The 22489-nt window shown below is 46.3% G+C and overlaps 1 protein-coding gene across 1 annotated transcript in view; it reads left to right on the top strand.

The window, feature by feature from the left end:
* Positions 1-443: 443 nt before the first annotated feature.
* Fstl1 (follistatin like 1) overlaps positions 444-22489 on the top strand; it is a 54531-nt gene continuing 32485 nt past the window's right edge. Inside the window, exons 1-2 of the mRNA XM_041673409.1 lie at positions 444-568; positions 709-765. Coding sequence (XP_041529343.1) covers positions 709-765 — 57 coding nt within the window. The 5' untranslated portion in view covers positions 444-568. The remainder of the gene's footprint in view (positions 569-708; positions 766-22489) is intronic.

Genomic DNA, 22489 nt, shown 5'->3' with positions numbered 1-22489 from the left:
ACTTCTACTTGCTCCCTTGCATCCTCTGCTCCCTCTATCTCTTTCTGAGATGAGGAGTGGCTCTGGGATGCTCAGGTTCGAGTCCCAAGCCCGGAATGGGCGCCCACTGTGCTGCCCACCTGGTCGGTTCTGCAGCCCACAACTAGTTCCTGCTGTCATCCGGACTGCCGCAGGCCAGCGCTCCTCCCGCGGGTGGGGTTTCCGCGGTCCCCCAACCCCCGCCTTTGTTGTAGGTTCCCCCAAGACACAGACACCCCGTGTCTTGAGGTGCCTGAGGATTTTTAGTGAGGGTCCGGGAGAGGACAGGGATGCCAATGGTGCTTGGAAGCTCCTGGGCTCCGGGCGGGAGCCGGGAGGAGGGAGCGCAGCGGGAGCCGCGGGGATTGCGCTGCAGAAGGGGAGGAGAATGGGGAGGAGCTGGGGGGCCGGCGGGCGGGGAAGGAGGGGTCTTAAGGGGCGGCCAGCCCAGGTCGGACTTCCTTGGAGCCTGGCGGTCAGCGACGAACACACCTTCGACTCCAGCTCTCTGCCCTGCTCCGCGCCTTCCGGAGCCCCGGACCCGAGCACCGTGAGTGCAGAGAGGAGGTTGGGTGGCTGCGGGCGGCTGGGGTGCTGGGAGGAGGGGACGAGTCTGCGGGACCCGAGGAAGTTTCCAGGGTCCGCGCGGGGCCCAGAACCTTCAGTCTCATCCTATTCTCTCTTCCGCAGATGTGGAAACGCTGGCTGGCGCTAGCACTGGTGGCCGTCGCCCTGGTCCACGGAGAGGTAGGTGACCGGTCTCTGGGGGTGGGACGTGCGCCCCAGGGATGCTCTCTGGGGGTGGGACTGGGGGTCCCCACCCTTTCGATAGAGTGGGACTCTGGAGTGCTCCCAGCAGAGATTCTACGTAACAAACTTAAATCTCAATTCTGAAGTAGTTTGGGCCATTTAGCTGGAGCCCCACCACGCCTAATATGGAGGGAGGCTGGGTAGTGGAAAGAGGGGACAGACTGGGCGGATAGAAGCAGAGGCGGCGGCCAGAGCAGCAGCAGAGTTCAAAAAGGCGCCGTGAGTTCTTCTGTTCACTTCAGAGGAAACTGCGGATAGTTACGCACTTTTCCTTTCCAAGTTTTTCCTGGTGGGGGAGGATTTAAAAGATTTAAAATAGCAGAATGAAATTTCCTTTTTCTTTTATGGAGTGAATTGTGATCCCCCAAAATGTCTTCTCTTTGTAAAATGTCCTGGATTTTTTGTTATCTGGGCTCCATAAGAGCCCTTCACAGTCCAAATTTTCCCTCAAACTCTGTTGAGCAAGTGTGAGAATCTGGGTTCTGCCCTTTGCGGGGCCTCTGGTTCTTAGTTAAAACATGCAGCAGTTCGTTCTCTCTCTCTCTCTCTCTCTCTCTCTCCCTCTCTCTCCTCTCTCCTCTCTCTCTCCTTTCCTTCCTTTCAGCTCTTTATCCCCTTTCTTTCTTTCTTTTTTTCTTTCTTTTTTTCTTTCTTTCTTTCTTTCTTTCTTGTAATGTTTTCTTTTCAACTCCGGTGACCTTCCTGAGACACTACAAACAAACCCTACACTCACAAGCCCCTCCATTAACTCAAAGGTTTATGGGCAGAAAATAAACAATTCTAAATTCCCTGGGCTCCAGTCTCCAGAAGAGTGAGGTCAGAAACTAAACATTTGATAATTATGGCAGGAAATGTGGAAGGAATTAAAAAGCATGAGAAAGAAGTGGAATGTGCCTTACAAAAGAAATAGCTCCCTGGTGGGTGGTTTATGGTCCCTCTTTGAGTGTTTCTTTCATATTACAGTTTAGCCCCGCCCTTTACATCACAGCTTGATTCTGTCCCAGAATTCATAAATGCATGCAGTCTTCTTTCTTCAAAAAAAAAAAAGACACATTCTGTACTGATGTTTTCTTTAATTCACTCCATTATTGATTGAGGTAGAAGTAAAGCTATTTTTACTTCCATTGAAATAAAAGCAGCAAGTTTTTATTGGGTAGCTACTACTTGTAAGAAAATTCTTCTTCAATCATAAAGAAACCGAGTCAGAGAAGTTTGTGTAACTTATCAAATGCCTTCAGTTACAATAGTGGGGGCAAAATGGGAACCAAAGCCTTCTAACTCCAGACCCCAGACTCCTAATTACTGCCTGACCCCACTTGTAAGCATGAAGGCTTAGAATTCCACCAGGTATTGTGACATCAGACATTGGGTGCTTGTATCACTTGTATCATTTCTTTTAAAAGCCTTTCAAAGCCTGCGAGTGGGCTTTGCTAGTTCCATCTGGCAGACAAGGGACAAAGTTAAGGAAACGAGTTAAACCGTCCATGTTCATATAACCTATTAGCTCTGAAAGTGGATCAGTATGAGCCCTTACTACCCCGCAAACCCTGATCCTTCAGCCCCAGCTTGCTCCTCATTCATTTTTCTTTAGAGTCTGAGTGGAGGAAATAGCCCTGACTTTTTTAGTCCTGGTTAAAGAATACTCCTCCATCCCTGCTATGGCCCGTGGGTTGTTTGCCTCTAAGCCTAGCACTTGAGAGACTGAGGCAGGCTGATATCTGTGAGGCCAGCCTGGTCTACATAGTAAATTCCAATACAGCCAGAGCTATGTAGTGAGACCTTGTTTCTAATGATGATGATGATGATGATATAGAAAAGGCAGCTGCTGCTCTGTGGTAGATGAAGTGAATCCCTGGTTAGTTTTACAGCCAGCTTACAAATTGCCAGCCCCTTTGTAAACCCGCAGGAACTCTTTGCAGAGGTAAGGACTTCGGGGACTGGGACTCTTCCACACAAGGCTGTGTGCTTCAAGGTCTGGGTCTGTCCTAGGTAACCTGCCCTTCACTCTGGCCTCCTCAACCCACTGCACTACAGGGAACCACTCACCCAAGGTAGCTAGGCCCTCAGCTGCAATTTCCTGCTGGAGCTCTACGGAAGAACAGCCAGTATTCAGTTCCCAGTCAAAACCTTGGCGCTGCAGGGTGGGGGAGTTGGGGTGCTGAGGCATGAAAACCGAGGAGTTGATGCAGAAAAGAGGCAGTGAAGTCGGAACACAGGCACAATGAAGAGGGATTGTGGACGTGAGCCACAGCCATGCTATATTTCATGACTTCACTTTATTAGGGATTATTATCTTTCAATCAACCCAGCCTCTATTGCCTGACCTTTCAGGTAACTCTGGCGAGTTTTAATGCACGTGTTTAGTACGGCATCTCTAATCATGGTGGAAAAGTAAATTAACCCTCTGTGGGAGACGTGACTTGGCATACATTTTAAACACTGTATTTGCAGTTAATGATGCTTGCAGTACAATTTTTTTTTTCCTTGTTAACCATAAGAACATTCAGCAAACACTCAAATATGGTATTTCTAGTCTTTTGGCATGAGTCCATTTTAGTAAAATTTAGATCTGCGGCCATTGTGCAAATACTGTTGAACTCCCAAAAACTGAAACATAGAAAATAAAGTGAACTTTCTTGGTGCTATTCGCTGTCATAATCAAACCCAAGAATTTAATTCGCTTCTTAAAAACTGTGATGGTTCTACAACTTCTGTTGGCTTTTGAAAACCCAAAGCCTTTGGAGTCAACTTTCAGAAGCAGAGCTGTTCCTTCTCAGGGAAGGGTGGCCTATACATTCTTAATACTGGTGTAAATTCTACTTTGTTAACAGTTGAGAAACTATTACCAAATCTCACTAAAGAGGAGTATTACATTGTTTCCAATGTTTTCCAGTAGTATCATACCTGGGACCTCAGAGTAACAATGTTGGGGCCGTTTGCTCCCTCCTCCCATCACCTTGTCTCTACTTTACCACCAGGGTGTTTTTTTTTGCAACCAGCCTCCACCAGAATTCTGTCCCATCCATGTGAGCACACACAAGTGTTCTTCAGAACTCTGCATGTCTCTAGATCTACACATATTGGACAGGACTAGGCTGGGGGGGGGCAGCAGCAGAGAGGGGGCTTGCACTAACCATCAACCTGCCTGCTTTTTCTTTCGAGGCTTCTCCCACTGGGAATGACCACAGCTCTTTTGGAAGCTTTGGTAATGCAATATAGGGGTGATTTAGAGAATTCCAGGCATTAGTTTGTGTGCCCATGGAGTCTTGAGGAGTGTAATTTAGTTCCTTTGATATGACAGGCTAGAGGGGACACATAGCCCAATGGCCTGCTTTGGGAGGACAGTCTTTTTTTTTTTTAATTGATTTTATTGAGCTCTACATTTTTCTCTGCCCCCCTCCTTTTCTCTCCCCTTCCCTTCAGCCCTCTCCCATGGTTCCCATGTATCTTTTTATACTTCCCTTGTAGATTAGATCCATGTATAACTCTCTTAGGGTCCTCGTTGTTGTCTAGGTTCTCTGGGATTGTTGTTTGTAGGTTGGTTTTCTTTGCTTTATGTTTAAAAACCACTTATGAGTGAGTACATGTGATAATTGCCTTTCTGGGTCTGGATTACCTCTCTCAATATGATGTTTTCTAGATCCATCCATTTGCCTGCACGTTTCAAGATGTTATTATTTCTTTTCTGCTGTGTAGTACTCCATTGTGTAAATGTACCACATTTTCCTTATCCATTCTTTGGTCAAGGAGCATTTAGGTTGTTTCTAGGTTCTGGCTATGACAAACATGCTGCTATGAACATAGTTGAGCACTATGTTCCACAATTGTGGAATGATTGAGCATCCTTTGGATATATATACCCAAAAGTGGTATTGCTGGGTCTTGAGGAAGGTTGTTTCCTAATTTTCTGAGAAATTGCCACATTGATATCCAAAGGGGCTGTACCAGTTTGCGCTCCCACCAGCAATGCAGAAGTGTTCCCTTTACCCCACAACCTCTCCAGCATAAGTTGTCATCAGTGTTTTTGATCTTGGCCATTCTTATAGGTGTAAGATGGAATCTCAGAGTTGTTTTGATTTGCATTTCTCTGATGGCTAAGGATGTTGAGCATTTCCTTAAGTGTCTTTTAGCCATTTTAGATTCCTCTGTTGAGAGTTCTCTGTTTAGGTCTTTACTGCATTTTTTATTGGGTTATGTGTTCTTTTGATGACCAGTTTATTGAGTTCTTTGTATATTTTGGAGATCAGTCCTCTGTCCGATGTGGGGTTGGTGAAGATCTTTTTCCATTCTGTAGGCTACCGTTTTGTCTTGTTAACCTTGTCCTTTGCTTTACAGAAGCTTTTCAGTTTCAGGAGGTCCCATTTATTAATTGTTTCTCTCAGTGTCTGTGCTGCTGGGGTTATATTTAGGAAGTGGTCTCCTATGCCAATGTGTTCAAGTGTACTTCCCACTTTCTCTTCTATGAGGTTGAGTGTGGCTGGCTTTATGTTGAGGTCTTTGATCCATTTGGACTTGAGTTTTATTCATGGTGATAGATATGGGTCTATTTTCATTCTTATACATGTTGATATCCACTTATGCCAACACCATTTGTTAAATATGCTTTCTTTTTTCCATTTGACATTTTTTTGTTTCTTTGTCAAAGATTAGGTATTTGTAGATGTGTCAATTAATATCCGGTCTTCAATTCAGTTCCATTAATCCTCCTGTCTGTTTTTATGCCAATACCAGGGTGTTTTCAGTACTGTAGCTCTGTAGTAGAGTTTGAAGTCAGGGATTGTGATGCCTCCAGAAGTTTTTTTATTGTACAGGATTGTTTTGGCTAGACTGGGTTTTTTGCTTTTACATATGAAGTTGAATATTGTTTTTTGAGGTTTGTGGAGAATTTTGCTGGGATTTTGATGATCATTGCGTTGAATCTGTAGATTGCTTTTGGTAAGATTGCCATTTTTACTATGTTAATTCCACCTACCCAAGAGCATGGGAGATCTTTCCACTTTCTGGTGTCTTCTTCAATTTCTTTCTTCAAAAATTTAAAGCTCTTGTCATACAAGTCTTCCACTTCTTTGGTTAGAGTTACTCCGAGATTTTTATGCTATTTGTGGCTTTTGTGAAGGGTGATGCTTTTCTGATTTCTTTTTCAGTCCAGTTATCATCTATATACAGGAGGGCTACTGATTTTTTTGAGTTAATCTTGTATCCTGCTACATTACTGAAAGATTTATGAGTTGTAGAAGTTCCTTGGTAGAATTTTTGGGGTCACTTATGTAAACTATCACATCATCAGCAAATAGTGAGAGTTTGACTTCTTTTCTGATTTGTATCTCCTTGATCCAGGAGGACAGTCTTAATAAGTGTCCAAATGCACCTTCATGCGTTCCCCTCTCTGCATGCTCCTTCATGTGTTCCCCTCTATGTATCCTCTGACATATTTTTTTTGCTGTGGTTCCCAGCATTCAAGGTCTAAAAACTCATTATTGTAAATTTATATACATATATATATATATATATACACACACACACACACACACACACACACACAAAGGACAGGTTTACAGAGGAGATCACTCATTCCAGTAGGGGATCCATACTTGAGCTGTGAGCTGGGAATGTGTCTCTTGAGACAGTGGTGAGGAGAAACAGTAACAGCTCTACAGACAGATGGACTCTCCTTAGCTGTAGGTGTGCCACGCTAGCGGACTGTCAGGGCTTTGTCCCTTGGAAGCCTCACTGCCTAATGTCATTTATGCCCCCCCACCTGCATTTAGTTAACCCCTAGGGATGTCTCTGCCAGGATGGGAAGGGCTGGGAACACCTCTGCCTTCTGTAGACCCGTCCTTGAGCCTTCAGTGTAACCCACACCCTCCAGCTGCAGAGCACCAAAACCGTCTCCTGTTTATCCTGTTGCAAATAAACTCCTTGCTGTGATTCTGAAGGCACTGTTGGGAACTGAGCGGTTAAAACAGAGCAGGGGCACCACTGAATAGCCAAAGCAGATGGGCAAGCACCTGGCAGATGGAGGCGCCGCTGCTGCTAGTGTCTCTAGAAGGTGGACCCGTTACAGCTTCTGTCAAAGAGAGTAGGATGGCAGGAATCTCATGTGAACGAGCTGAAAGAGCTGTCCTAGGAAGAGCCTTGGGACTGTGGTTCAGGTGGATACAAGGACCCCAGAGGTATATCCCAAAGAAGTGGTCAGCTAGACAGCAGCACAGGTCTTGGCAAGAGATGAGCTATAAATACCCAGGGCCACACTGGGGGATTGGAAACGTGATGGTTTCTTTCTTTTTTTTCCCCCTCTCCAAGCAGCTGGACGTCCAGGGGACTGTTTTGAACAGACACTTATTTTATTGGCTCCATAACACCAGATATCATGCTCTAAGAAAAAAAAATATGTGTTCATTTTGTAAGTGAAGTGATGAGCGACCTTAGAGGTTAAATGCTGACGTCTTCCCAGATCACCCAATCCCAACCCCCATGGCTCTGGCAAGGGTGGTTTCTCCCTGAGTGAGCCATGAGTGGCACCGGGCTTCCTTGCTCTGTCTGGGTCAGGACAAGCTGTCCTGCACCTGTGCACAGAGCAGAATCCAGGATGATGTACAAGGCTTGGTCTCTGCCCTCTGATCCCTTAAGGTCCACTGGTGGTCCAGGAGCCTTCAGTGCTAACAGATAAAATGTAGATTAGAATAACATAATGAGCAGGGGAATTTGAGGACAGCCTGGCCAACATAGAGAGTTCTAGACCAACCAGACCTGCATGGTAAGAACCTGCATCAAAAAGAGAGAAAGAGGATCTGAGGGGGAGGGGGAGAGATCTGAGAGGTCCTTCCATAATTTTTTGTGAATTCCCATTTTAAAAAAGATGTTTATTTTATGTGTATGAGTGCATAATACACACAAAGTCTGCCTGGCTGTATGTGCACCCCCTGTGTGCCTGGTGCCCTTGGAGATCAGAAAAGGGCATCAGACCCCCTGGTTCTGGAGTTAGAGATGGCTGTGCTCCTCCATGTAGGTGCTGGGAATCAAACCTGGGTCCTCTTCAAGAACAAGTGCTCTTAATCGCTGAGCCATCTCTCCTGCCCCTGAAAATTCCTCTACATTATTGATGTTTAACTTGATACACTTCTATCCCAGACCTTCCAGGGTAGCCACTCCCCAGTGAAGACAGAGGGCATTGGTGAAGAAAGGCTGTAAGCTCAGGGTAGAAAGCCATGTAGTAGAAACGGTGTGTGTAAGGCTTTGGCCTAGCGCACACTTCATGGTTCCTTGTCCATCAGTGGTTTCCTTTTAATCAGTCTCTTGGTATTTGGCAACGTTTGGCAAATTTTTCGTCCACATTTTAGCAATAATGAGTTTTTACGAATCAGTGCAAAGGTTAATTAATTCTCTCAGGAGTCTTGCAACTCAGATGTTATATAACTATTTGCATGAATGTGTAGTTGATTATTCTATTCAAGGCTAGTCTTCACAAGATGCCAATCGTGTTATTTAGAACAGCTGTAAACTTAGAACTGCCATGACAACTGGTAGGAGAAGGGAAGGCACAGGCATGGGTGCCCCTCTGAGCTGTGCTCAAAACCTTACCTGTAAGTGGTGGGGTTGAAGGTGATTTTATTCTCATGTTATGTGCATGCGTTCTGTGTGTACGGGTCGGTATTGGAGACCCAAGATCAATGCTGGATGTCTTCCTCCATTGTGCTCTACCTTATGAACTGAGCCAGGGTCTTTCAGTTAAACCCAGAGCCTGGAGCTAGGACTAGATAGGTGCTCCGGGGATTCTGTATCTGCCTTCAAAGTGCCGGGCTTTATAGGCGGGCCGCCATGTCTATCCAGCATTTGTGTGGGTTCTGGGCATCTGAATTCTGTTGCTCACGTTTGCATGGCCAGTGCTTTTCTGCTACGCCATCTCCCCAGCACAGCATTAGGAGGATAAATTCTCCCCGAAAAAAGGAAATGATCACAGGAATCCTCATGACGTCAAGACCCTAGACGAAATACTGGAAGACGAACAAGGCTTACTTTAAGAGAATATGTTGTTGGATGACGCTTTATAGCTCCCAGGGAATTGATCAACTCAATACGTAAGGATTTGATAGAACACTATAGGCAGTGAAAATAAGTACCCCCAACACTGGAATGGCTTGCTGAGATGGCATGGACAAGCCCCTATCCACAGCAGGCATTACTAATCAATCATAGAATCCTTTCCTGCTGAATTCAGAGGAAGTTTGGAAATCTTATTCAACAGTATTCCATATAACCACTAGCAATCAGTCAAGAGTCTCTGTGTGAGGTGAAGGCTGTTTGTCATTCCTGCTGGAATACTCAGTCCAGTCTAGCAAGCCCTGACAGATTTGAACCAAAGCTAGGATAATAGGAAGGGTGAGTTCAGACCGGTGTGGTTGACGGAGAGAACAAGAGGTGGTGGACCCGAGGTGGGAAATGTCAAGAGAAGCCGCTTACCAGTTTCTGGCCCAAGCATCTACATTGTTTGAGTTACTGTAAACACCTTAAAGTAAGCCAAGCCCATCGTGTTGGCCATCAGCGAAGATTGGCAATGAGAGTTTTCTTGGCTGCCCTGGTGAAATCCACGCTTGCTCTGCTTCAGACTGGAAGAGAGGCTACTGTCACGGATAGCAGCTTCCGCATTAGCAGAGTCTGGCAATAACTTGCTAATAGAATGTTCTCTGGGTGGTTATAATGCAAAAATATAGCCTATAAATTTGCATTTTCTGCTGTGGTTGAAAGATTTCCGTGTAATCTCTTCACGGACTTTTTATGTCCTCATTTGGAAGTAATCATTATTTCACTATTTTCAGGAATAAGCCGGAATTTATGCTGCCTGATACGTCCTGTGTCCTGGATAATCAAGGCACTATTTGTGAGCACTCGGGCCATTGCCAAGTGAATCACGTAATATATGGCAAAAGCTATGTTGTGTCGCAGGCACATGCGTGTGTGCGCAGTGTGTGTGTGTGTTTCTGTCTGTCTGTCTGTCTGTGTATAGTGGGACATTTGAATCCATGTTAGGGAAAGTGACTCTATTCTCCTTTGTTATTTTTGAAATTAAAATCTTCTGGCTAAGTAAAAAAAAAATTGCCTTTCCCCGGTCTTTCCTGTATCCTTCAGTGATATTTAATAAATATGACTGATTAATCTGCAGAAGCCCGGGCCCTTGCTGGGGTGTGATATCCGTCACTTCACACGTGTCTTTCCATTAGCAGCAGCGTGAGACTCATAGGAATACACAGGTCTTTTCCTGGAGGCACTGTCTCCATCACAAACGGTGTGTAGCCTGAATGGGTCCGGCCTTCAGGGATCCCTGGAATGAGTAGCCAGCCCTTCCTCTCCCCTTGCCTCTGCTTTAGACAGTCCTGAAATGCAGTGAGAGGTGTGGCCCCTTCCTGTCCATAATTCCAGAGGCTGCCCCAGGCAGTCGGCATCATTTCTGCCTCCCAAGCTTGTTTTCTGTATCAGCATGTCGGCTGAGGCTGCATTTTGTAGAGAGCTTTATCTGAGATGCTGTCTCTTCTTGCCTAGTGTTTTCCCATTTTCTTGTCATTCAGAGGATCCTCAAGTTTCCTCCTTCATTGTCTCTTGTTCTCAAACTAGGTATCTCCAAGTCTGTTTTGCCTTTTTTCTTTACCTATTTTTAGTTATGCTAAAGCATTGACTCCTAGGCCTAGTCCAACCTAACCAAAATCTCTGCCATTGAGTTTGTTCCCCGAGTCCATGTGGCAGAATCTTGCTGTGCACCCCAGACTGGCCTCGCCTTTGTAATGCTCCTGCCTCTGACTCCCAGATGCTGAGATGACAACCGTGCCACCATGTCTGGCCGTCAAGCCTGTTCTTTAAACAGACTCTATTGCAGAGCGCTTTTGCTATTAAGTGAAAGTGTAGAGTATAAAATAGTTCGTGGCATGGGAAGTGTTCCCCAGCAGTGAGGACCACAGCACTGGTTCTCTGAGGGAACCCGGAATTCATGCCCTCATAGCTACCCAATGCCAGGCCAGGGCTCCTCACTGCTTTCTCACGCTCTCTTGTCCTTTCTGTCTAGCCTTTTCCTTCTCATGTTTCTCCTGCTTCCCTTCATCCCAAAAGGCCTGGTCTGTGTTAGGAGCTGACAAAATCCCTACAGTCCTCCTGCTTGTCTTCACACAGTTTAAACCGGCAAACCCATACACGCTGCTTTTATCACTCGTCCAATACAGTTTGTTTTCTCAAGGTCTACAGGAAAAAGGGGAGTCAAAGGTTTCACACCTGTGCCCCCTGTGGGGTACTAAGCTAGTGCTGGTGAAGCAGGCCCTGGTCACAGGAGCCTTCAGTCTAGTGGGTGAAGTGGGCAGGGATGGTCACACACGGCCTCAGAATGGTCCAGTGTGAGAAACAGGAAGATGAGGCTGAGAAGAACCTCCCTGCACTGAGCTTGAAAAAGGGCAGAAAGTGAATTCTCACACACTGATAAGTAGCTACTCTAATCCTCATTTTACCCGTGAAGAAACTACTCAGTTACCCCACAGCAGCTAGGGGCAGGATGTAAACCCAGGACTTGAAGCCCCTGCGACGGTGTCTTGTTTCTAGAAGTCAGAATCTGAAACTCCAGGACTTTGCTGGTAGCGTGGACTCTGTACAAACCCAGTCATCCCCCCTCTTCGGGGTACGCCAGTGGCTGGATGGCTTTGGTACCTGAGTTGATGCTGCTGCCTCGCCCGCTCCAGCCCCGTGAATGCGGTCATGAACTGTGCTTGGGTCCAGCCCCAGCTGCTTCTAGGACACATGCTGGACTGCAGTTATTGTTTGGGAACATTAGCAGCTAGTGGTCAGTGACCAAGATGTCCTTGAGATGCATTCATAACTTCCATACCACGCGAGGCCAACTGAAACCACTCTGACCTCCAATCTAGTTGCTAAATATGATTGTCTGTTGCGCAGACACATACCTGGGTGAGGGGCCAATGGGGCCAGTTCAGTCCTGCACTGTACTCACCGAGCCATGTCTCCTGGCACAGGCCCCCTCTGCCACCCAGCAGAAAAGGCCCCTTTCCATACCAACTGGTTAGTAAAGCCTCCTGAAGCCAGCATTACCTCAGAGTCAGGATCTTATTGGGCGGCGGTGGCCATTTCTACATCTGTACCAGTTTTAATCAACTGTTTTCATCAGAGGCTTGAGGCCTCTATCAAAAGCTAGTTCTTCATAAGGACAAGCTAAAACAGCGCAGTGGAAAGAACTTTAAAATACGGCCCTTCTCCCCTACAGTGTGCCTCTTTTGGCTGTTGCTCACTTCAGTTTCCGTGGGGGAACTAGGAGTTCTCAGGAATGAAGAGAAGCATCCCCAGCTCCCCTCGGATGGATGGATTACCAGAACCGCCCTCAGCCTATAGCTGGATTCCAGCCCCTGAAGGAAATGTCTCAGATAGAGTCAGCCCCCAGCCTGGAGCCCGTCAGGTTGTGTCATATGTTTGCGTTAGCTGAACAAAGAGCTACAGGCTTTCTGGCCTGGCTCCCCCGCCTCCCTCATTCGCCCCTCCACTGGGAGAGGCCAGCTAAAGTCTAGACAGCGTCTGCTTGGCACTGAGCCTTCCCAGCAGCCCCGGCTGCCTCAGTGGTGCTTGTACTGGTTCTTCTTGCTCATTTCCTGCCTTTCTCAAAGTCATCCCTGAGTTGGGGGACTGGCATGTACCCACACATGTAGGAAGCCAGTGAGTGGATGATGAGCCTGCCCAGGATTCAGCTGCCTTGTGAGGTTCTGAAGTGAGAAGTACTGACTGACGATGTGGCCGAGAAGTGCCCTTGGTCGAAGCTAGCTCGAGGGAGCCTCCGGCTTTGCCCAGAGGAGGCTGGAATGAATAACTCAATGGCACCTCAAGGGGGAACCGAGACAAACGTTTACCCCCGTCCCCCAAAAGAAGTGAGAGTGAACTGCAGTTTACAGTCCACCCAGTTTGGGTTGTCAAAATACTCTAGTTAGAGGAAGTAGGGTATTTGATTAGTTCTTACCTTAATTTTCCATCTTGGGGACCATTGAAAGAGGTTGGCTAAGGAGTAAGAACACAGAATGAAGGGAAGCAGGATGCCCCTGGGTCCTGCTCTTACGTACTGAGTGCAGCATAGAGGTCCAGGGTGTGGTGTCTGAAGAGTCTTTGTGCCCCAGAACCCCCAATCCTGGTTACTCCACAGATAAAAGTCATTTGGTTTTCTACTTCAAGTATCAACTGCATATGAACACCAAGAAAGAAATGAGAGATGCCAAATCCCCTTGGAATCGAGAGAAAGATCTTTTTTTTAAAAAAAAAAAAAAGTACAGAACAATACAAAATCCGAAGAGTGCAGTTTGAGATTTTGGTTTGGTTTGGCTGGTTTTTTGAGACAGGGTTTCTCTGTGTAGCCTTGTAGACCAGGCTGGCCTTGAACTCACAGAGATCTGCCTGCCTCTGTCTCCTGAGTGCTAGGATTAAAGATGTGTACCATCACAGCTCAGCGTGAGATTTCTTGACACAAACAAGTTTCTTCTGATTTTTTCAAACCTTCACGTTTTCTTTCAAAAAATGGTGCAGTGTTGCAAATGGCTTACAAAATAGCTGTGTAGAAAAGTTGCTTGGAATTCTTCTTGTCTCGCACCATGTTGCCTGGCCCATGACCAAGATCCAGGAGTTCCTGGATAGGTGCTGAATGTCCTGCCTTGGTCCGCTGGCCTTGATCTGTGAGTCAGTGTTGAGTGTTTGTGGCTGTCTCAGGCACTGGTCTTTTTGTCTCTGAGATACGCATTCCAATCAAGTGACTTGTTGGAATGGCCTTAGTGAGGAAGCCAAGGTCAACATGGATGCTTCAGTCCCACTGATGTTGGTGCCCTGTCCTGGCTCCTTTTTCTATGCCCCAGTAGATGGCCAGGTGCTCAATTACCCTGACGTCTGGTTCTGAATAGGGGCTACTCATGCACTGTGTGTGTCCTCCCTGATAGGGGTTCTTGTGCAGGTTAGAACATGTATGGACACACATTTGCACATGCACACCCATGCATACTGACTTGAATTTCACTCCTGGGGGAGCACAGGCATCTGCCAGTATCCCATAGTAAGACTTAGCCTCAACAACAAATTCCTGTGGGAACTAATGGAGAGGGGCAAGTGTGTATTGGAAGTCCCTCTGCTTAGCTCCCCCGTTTCACTGTGTGACTTCTGGTTATACTGCCATGTCGTCGCTCTAAGCCTAGGTACAGTGCTTACTTTTGTGACTACTAGTGAACCCATGTGTCATTCCTTCAGTCAGTCAATCATTCCACTTCAACCAAAAATGGCCAAACTAATGCCTGCTATTAGTTAAGCCAACTAAGTTCAGAGAGAGATCCATGTTTGGGGCATAACATTTATAAGACAGCATGAAAATGGATAAGGGACTCAAAGACAGCCCAGAGGAATTCCCGGTCACTGTCACAGAAATGCTTGTATCATTTAAAACTTGGGGTGGTACTGATAGAGGAGGAATTTCTGCTGGACCAGCTACTAGACAGTAAAGCAGATGTGCGGGTGTTCATGGCGACCGTCACAAATGCTCGCACACCCAGGTCCCCTTTACTGATGCAACCTCGGTTGTCAGGGCCCAGGGAAGCTTCATAGCTTCTGCTGGCCTATCTTAGTTCCCAAAAGCTTCTGTCGGAGAGAGAATATGTATGCACCAGTTCCTGGTGGGAACAGGCTTCTCAGAATGCTGCAGTCAACTAGGGCGGGGCCAGGCTGCCCAGAAACTCCAGGCTCCTCTGATCCCGAGAATCTCAGGAATGTGAATATGCCCCAGTGCTCTGTTCCCCCCTCCTCTCCTTCACTTTCCACTTCCTTTCCTGTCTTAGCCCGCGTTGCCTTGACTTTGCTGACAGGCATGCAGGGAATCGGAATTCCTGGGTAGGCATTTATTTTAAAGGCATGTGTCTGCATCTTGCTCAGCAAGATTTCTGCAGTGCAGCACAGGCTGGCTGAGGACCAGGAGGACCCCGGCCAAGGAAGACCTGCTGGCGTTGGCTTCCTCAGTTCCCTTCCGGAAGATGGCAAAAGAAGGAGAGGGAGGCTCTAGTCCAGGTGCTTGCTAAGGTTGGATGTGTCACGTGCAGCCTTCCCTATGGAACCGTCGTGGTAGGAATGACGGTACCTCATGCGTGTGCCCTACCCTTTGGCTATCAGGATGCTGAGACAACTGGCCACGAGAGAGTGGACTTGCTCCAGGAAGCTCATGGTGGGAAAAGCTGAAGCCTGGTGGTAGCCAGAGGGGAGGAGACCTTGTCTCCTAGAAGACGTCACACAGTTCTTACAACTTGTCAGACCACTTGGCGGTAGTGTCCGGAGCTAATGATGGGGGGGGTAGGACCCCACCTTCATCTGGACTCCACACCTTATATTATCTGTTTAAACCTTAATATCACTAGGACCTTAACAATGTACTTGTGTGTGTGTGTGTGGGGGGGTGATACTCTTTCTAATGTGGCCTCGTTGGAGAAATCTCCTTTTTCTACTTTCCACTATTGCTTGTTTGTTGATTGGCTTATTGAGGATTGGGAGGCCCAGCCTGGCTTATCTTAGGGGTTGCCAGGGCTGAGGTTATGTCCCTAATAACTCCAGTTAATAACTTCAGTCTATTCCTTTTCTAATTTTATTTATTTATTTAGTTGTGTTTGTGTGTGTGTTTGTCTGTGTCTGTGTGTGTAAGGGCCCATGGAGGTCAGAGGCATTGGTTCCCTGAGCTGTAGGTACAGGCGAGCTACCTGATGTGGGTACCAGGATTTGAACTGAAAAACCTGTATGCACTCCTAAGTGTTAACTGAGTCTTCTCTCCTGCTTGTTTGTTTTCTTTCTTTCTTTCTTTCTTTCTTCCTTCCTTCCTTCCTTTCTTTCGACAAGTTTTCTTTGTGTAACAGCTCTGGCTGTCCTGGAACTCACTCTGTAGACTAGGCTGGCCTCAGACTCACAGAGATACACCAGCCTCTGCCTCCCAAGCGCTGAGATTAAGGGCATGTGCCATCACTGCCCAGCCAGCTCCTTATTTTTTGATAAAATTTTCTAATTTTTTAAAGGGGCCATATTACTTTCACTACAGTTACAAAGTTAACAGCTTTCTCCTAGAAATATAACTGGGAAAAGGTCTGTTTATTTTCTACAAAAGGACCTGTATAGTCTGATCTGGATGAGATGTGGCACTGACTGTCACGCATTCAAAATCATCTTTAGGCATTTTTACCCCCCCCCCCCCAGAAAGCCGTAGTGGTGGTATAAAGTCCCATTAGAATAACTAACTTCCAAGGATTTTGAGCTGGTTCAGTCACTTTACAGCTTAGGAAATTGTATTTCCTTTCGAAATCCCCTTACACGTTTGATCAAACAGAAGGCTCCTCGTACCTTAAGTTGTTCCCCTGAACGGTGGTTATATTAGGGGCCTGCTGTCCACACAGGCTGTTCCCTTGGTTGGCTGGATTATTTTTACAGTTGCTGCTGTCACTGTGCTCACTGTAAATGGCATTGTCTTGGGACCTTAATTACTCATGTCCCAGGGACCTGAGATGTAGAGACCTCCTCATTCTCAGTTGGCTGGTTTTAATTACAGGAAATGTCTTCTTCTTGCTTGTGCTGGGAGTGGGGCAGGGCTGCCTTTCCGCAGGGCTGGCTGGCTCTTTGTGTGTGTGTGTGTGTGTGTGTGTGTGTGTGTGTGTGTGTGTGTGATGCATGCGCAAGTGCATGTTCATTCGTGTGGAGTGAGAATGTGTTTGACTCCTGGGTACCTGGATACTATCATAAGCCCTAGACTGCCAACCTGTGACCTCAGATGTGACAGGAGCCATATTCAGAAAGCCATAAAGTTCCCTTTATGGGAGAAAGGAAGGTTCAGAGCTTCTATGGCTGGGGTATTCAAAGCACTAACTGTTCCATGGTGATCTTGTCCTAGAAACGGGGGCTGGGAAGCTCAGATAGGAAGCATGAAGCAGAATGGGCACCACTGTGGGGAGGAAGGGGACCAACAGGAAGAGGATTGGAGGGGGGAACGAGGAGCAACAGAAATGTTGAACAAAGTCTGTATGAAGTTGTCGTAGTGAAAGCCAACGCTTTACACAGTCGTAAAAGTGGGAAAGTGGAAAATGACCAGGAGGAGGATGAGGAAAAGGAGAGCAGCTGCCTAAACGCTGTTGCTGCGGCTAAACAAATGAGAAGGGGTGCTGGGGTGAAGAATTGCTGATCCGCCGTCAGTGTTTCCCAACATAAGCTGTGAGAGAACACTGCGGATGGGATGCATGGTTGGAACGATACCTGGGCGGGTGGGTTGTTTTTGCAAAGTTAAGATAGGGTCTGAGAGGAAATGATGCTTCTGGGAATTTAAAAAGCATCAGTATGTGGTGTGTGGCCAGGGAGGCGAGGGAGCCAAAGTGTCTTGTGGAAGAAAAACGCTCAGTTGAGGCCGCTTATTCTGGTCACCGCGTCAGTTCTGGCAGGCCGTAGAACCGCAGGAAACGGCACGAAGCCTAACCTGGACTGTGTATTGTGCGACGTTAAAGTCTGTGCTACACTAAATGGTTTTTAAGTGCAGGGCTTTTCAGAAATTCGCCAGTATCAGAATATGTGAAGAGGAAGACAAAGTAAGCAGTGCTTTCCAATGATTTCATTCATTTCTCCACAGAACACCGTTTCAAAACCTAGTATAAATTACACACACAGATACATGTATACATACATACATGCATACATGTAGTATGGAGGCCGCCTGTTGGTTCCCAACTGCACAGATTCCCGAAATAATGACACCAAAACTGTATTAATTAAATTCCTGCTTGACCTTTTAGCTCTAACTTCTTATTGACTAGTTCTTACATATTAATTTAACCCATTTCTCTGTGTATCGCCATGTGGCTGTGGCTTACTGGGTAAAGTTCCATCTGGCATCTGTCTCTGACCGGGCTACATGGCTCCTCCTGACTCTGCCTTCTTTCTCCCAGCATTCAGTTTAGTTTTCCCCACCTAGTTCTACTCTGCCCTATCAATAGGCTAAGATAGTTTCTTTATTAACCACAGGTATTCACAGCATACAGAGGGGAATCCCACATCACCCTCTTTTCTGTTTAAATAAAAAGGAAGGTTTTAACTTTAGCATAGTAAAATTACATATAACAGAATAGGTATCAAGTAAGAATTACAGTTACAATACTTATTACTACACAAGCTTGGCTATTGTAAGTGATTATCTATTAACCTATATTTCTTAATTATACATTACATTTTTTAAATGAGCAGCACAAACACAATGCCTTAATCAAGAGCAAAAATATAAATACACAGTATAACAAAATTGACCTTAAATTTATATCAATAAACCAAAATCTAGACCAGTGCTAATCTCTATAGCATATCCCCCTTTAAATATAAACAAACATTTCTAAGCAATATTTGGGAATATGGGTGTGGTTATCTTCAAAGTGCTTTCTGCTGTTTACTAAGAGAAGTAATTTTTTGAGGGGTGTTCAAGGCAACATTTCAGGGGGTCTTGGTCCATCAAACCACATTAGCTTGGAATGAATCCACAGGTTCTCATCCTGTGTGGAAATAAAAGAAGAACATCTTTTCCAAAGCAACATCCTTAGACCCAAATTTTGAAGACAAGATACCTTTAAAGTATATATGTTGGTTTAGCAACCCGCACATTGAAAGGTCTCTTGTCACATAGCTCTTTAACAGTCAAAAAAATTCAAAGGAAACACAATAATATATATAATCCAGACTCTCTGTGTATATTCCGTCTTTATGTGGCTTATTATTTTTCCCAAGCCTATGTACATTTTTTAAAAACAGTGTGTCTTGTTTAGAGATCTTTTATGTCTGAATCTGTCCTATTGTGTATCTGAAATCATTTTCTTTCCAAGAGTACTTTTTAAAATGCTAAGCAACTTGGTCTCAGTGGCCCTGGGTGCTGTCTTCACTTCTCTCAGGCTTTAAATGTGGAGGTAGTTTATCGCAGGTTCTAGGACCACTAGGTGGGAACCATCCTCACCACCTCAACTCTGGGTAGCACCGTGCAGCATATAAACCCTTTTTTTCTGAGTGACAGCTGGAGTCCACCATGCTCTCCTGCCTGTGCACTCCTAACAGACCTGATCCAGCCACCTACCCAGGTTTGGGGGGCTGAGCAGCAGGCATGGTCTCAGCTACTTTTCCTACTAACCCCAAGCATACAAGCATCTGGGTGCACAAACCCCATTCAAGTGCTCTGTAGGCAAACCATCCAAAAGAGTCAGAGCCATTCATGCTGGTGAACCAGGAAGCCGCCATCTAACACTGAATCAGAAAGACCTCTCTTAAAGGAGCTGCAGCACACAGCCAGCAAGAAAAATTCAATGGAGGGGGGGGGGTGGCTAAACTTTTTGTTTTTGTTTTTGTCTAGAGTTCCTTTTCAACCTTTCTCAGGTTTTGTGTGGATATAGCCAACCATGTTGGAGCGCTAACACATACACACACACATGCACACACACACACACACACACACACACACATATATGGTATCACTCTGTAGCTCAGGCTGGCCTCAAATTCATGGGCCATCCTCCAACCTCAGCTTTCAAATGTTAGATTTATGTGTGAGCCCCACTGCCATGAATATTTCAAGGCTAATGTTCCGGGAGTAATCCAAATGAACTTCTGCAAGCAGAACCTATCTGTATCTATCCCCGGGTCTTGTGGAACTTGCTTCCCAATGAATCCCTTTCATGAGGATGATATAGGGCCTATCTGGAATCCAAGGCAAGTCCAGGGGGAAAAGTATTCTGGGGATGACTCCGGTTGGGGCCATCAACATGGCTCTGTCTGTAAGTGAAAATATTCAAGAATTCTCTCTGAATTAAGACAGGGTCCCAAGTTGCAGCTCTAGCTGGCCTGAACTCACTATGTAGTCCAGGCTGATCTAAAACCTACCCCAGTGCCAGGGTTAAAGGTGTGTGCTGCCACATCTGGCCTCCCTGGTATCTTATTTTCATTATCCAGTCTCTTAACAAATTCTGCTACAGGCTCTCCTGTCAGAATGCATCACCTGTGTTGAGCATCCTCTGTCTCCAACGCCACCCTCATCGCATGCCTGTATCACTACGGGAGCATCCTGGATGCTCTGTGTTTTCTCTGTATCGCCTGGCCATCTGCTTCTCTACACAGTATCTCTAGTAACCTTGGTAAAACCCCATCTACAGTGCCACTTTCTGTGCACTGCCCTCCGATGTCCCTTATTGTATTTATTTGTCTTCTCAGTGACCTTCAGGCCCTCGATGCTCTGGCCTTTGACAGCCCCTTGCCCCCCTCTCTTCCTGTGGTACCATGTACCATAGTCACAGTGGCCTTCTTCTTGCTCTGGGAGCAGAACATCCCATCCTACTTTGCCCTTCCCTTCCCTGTGGATGACCTGCTCATGCTTCAGTTTTCAGCTCAGATGTTACCGACCATACGAGGTAAGCTCTCTTCTTCCCCAGCTTTTGGTAATCTGTACCATGCGGCCCTCCAGCATTATGGTGCGAGATGGACTTGCTTTTGTTTGTTTATTCTCTGTCCTCCTAGAATACATGCTCCTTAAAACAGAACCCTTGATGGCTTCACTTACCACTGAGTCCCCAGCTCCCCTAGAACTGTGTTTATGGACTAATGGGTTATTGAATGGGTATCTAGAAAGTGCTGGTTGCATTGTCCACCGACTGGACAATTAATGAGGCTGTGGTCCTGTGCAGTGTGCTGCCCTGTCTTTTATTCTGAATCCGAGGGCCATCATCTCTGTGCCAAGGAAAGGGGTTGACCATCCCAGCTCATCGACCCTTTGTTTAACCTTGAACATCCTAGCAATGCTGACTTTGCTTAATCAGACTCCGGGATTCTAATCGTTTCGGGTCCTAAAGAAGCTGAAATTTTAGCAGAGGCTAGCTGAGTAGTAAATATTTTTGTTCTTTAACTTCCACGCTCAGCAATTCTGGTGTAACTGGGCACCATTCCCAGAGGAAGCGAATGCTCCCTGGAGTACAGCATAGAGCGTGACATCCCGTTGTTGGTGGACTGACTTCCTCTAGCCTGCGAGTCACTGTCCCTGTCCTGACTTTGCCTTTTACTGTGACCCTCACTTGGGGAAAGCGAGATGTCTCCAAACAAAGAAGCACAAATCCTCCAGTGCTGCCAGATGGACACACATGGGTCTCATGGAAGAATTCCTTTATTCCAGAAAAGACTCCCCCAACACAGTGAACAGCATTGAAGGAAGACCTGGCAAGCAGGGAGCTGCCCCTCCGAACCCCCAGCTCTCCTGGTACCCGGCTTTCCAGACTCTTACATTTGACCCACAGACCAGCTTTTTCCTGACTTATCAAAGCCTGTCATCCCACCTTTGAGTGGAGTCGGAGGTCTCTTAGGGTAACCAAAAGCAGTCAAATACGTGGCATTTCTCCAGTGTCAATCAGTTAGAGGCAAAGAGTGGTGGTTTCTGGAACTATCCTGTTACATAGTACTTGGGATATTTTTCCTCCATAAATGCAGATCTGACCATAGCAGCTAAACCAGTACAGCCACTGTCAGCCTTTTGCACAGAAAAGGAGGTCTTTGTGCATTGTTGGTACAACATGAGGGTCCTGTGGGATTTTGTTCCCTGCAAAAAAAAAAAAAAAAAAATAGAGGGTTTTACTGCAACGAATTCAAGTTCCTCACCCTCACCATCTCTCTGTAGGCTTCCTGTTAGCCGGGGCCTGGGCTGATTGGGCAGCACATGTCGATTTCCAGCTTTTTCTTCCCAGCTGCGCCAAGGGAAGAATGCAAGGCAGAAATGTTCCAACAGTAAAACGTGTGTTTTCAGTGATTTCATCTCAGAACACTAGTAGTGTGTGTGCGCACGCGGGTGCATGTGTGTGTGCGTGTGTGTGTGTGTGTGTGTGTGCGTGCGTGCGTGCGTGTGTGTGTGTGTGTGGAGAGAGAGAGAGAAAGGGAAAGAAAAAAGTCATGTAAATGATAAAGAGGAAAGTTTTTGACAACACATAGTTACCTTATTGTCTAATATGTCCATGAAAGCTCAAAATATGTTGTTTATTTAGCCGTTTGTTTATGTGATCCACAAGCCAAGCTGCTCAAAGTCTAAACGTAGAAAATAGCGAACTTTCTATTTTTGAACATTTTCATTTCCTTATGTGGGAAAGATTGGTGTGTGTGCCATGGCGTGCGTGTGTGTGTGTGTGTGTGTGTGTGTGTGTGTGTGTGTGTGTGTGTCAGAAAGCAATATGCTGGTGAGGTCCCGCCTTCGGCAATGTGAACTCAGGGATAAACGCAGATCATCGGGTATGTGTGAAAGCTCCTTCACCTGCTGTGTTGTCCTTCTGAACCTAACGTTTTTCTCACAGAGGAAACCATCCTGCTGATGGAACTGGGCTCCGGGCATTAAAAGCAGAGCCAAAGTGAGGCTTGTGTGCCCATGGCACTGGCCCACTGCAAAGTCTACTCCTTCCTTCCACATCTCGCTCCTAGACACCGCTCAGTCTGCTGCCTTGCCCGTATCTTCACATCATGTGAGGACTTCCATTATATATATCCTTCTAGAACATTCAAATCTCCTCCTCTGATTCAGTAAGGTCAGAACTGGGCACTGTCGAGAGCTGCACTCTTTAGTATGAGTGGCTTCTCTAGGCACCAA

This window comes from Microtus oregoni, unplaced genomic scaffold, assembly GCF_018167655.1.
Source record: "Microtus oregoni isolate MIOR12 unplaced genomic scaffold, Mior012 000023F_ref0000262, whole genome shotgun sequence".
NCBI lineage: Eukaryota > Metazoa > Chordata > Mammalia > Rodentia > Cricetidae > Microtus > Microtus oregoni.
The sequence above is the reverse complement of the archived record's forward strand: the minus strand, read 5'-3'. Positions and strand labels throughout refer to the sequence as shown.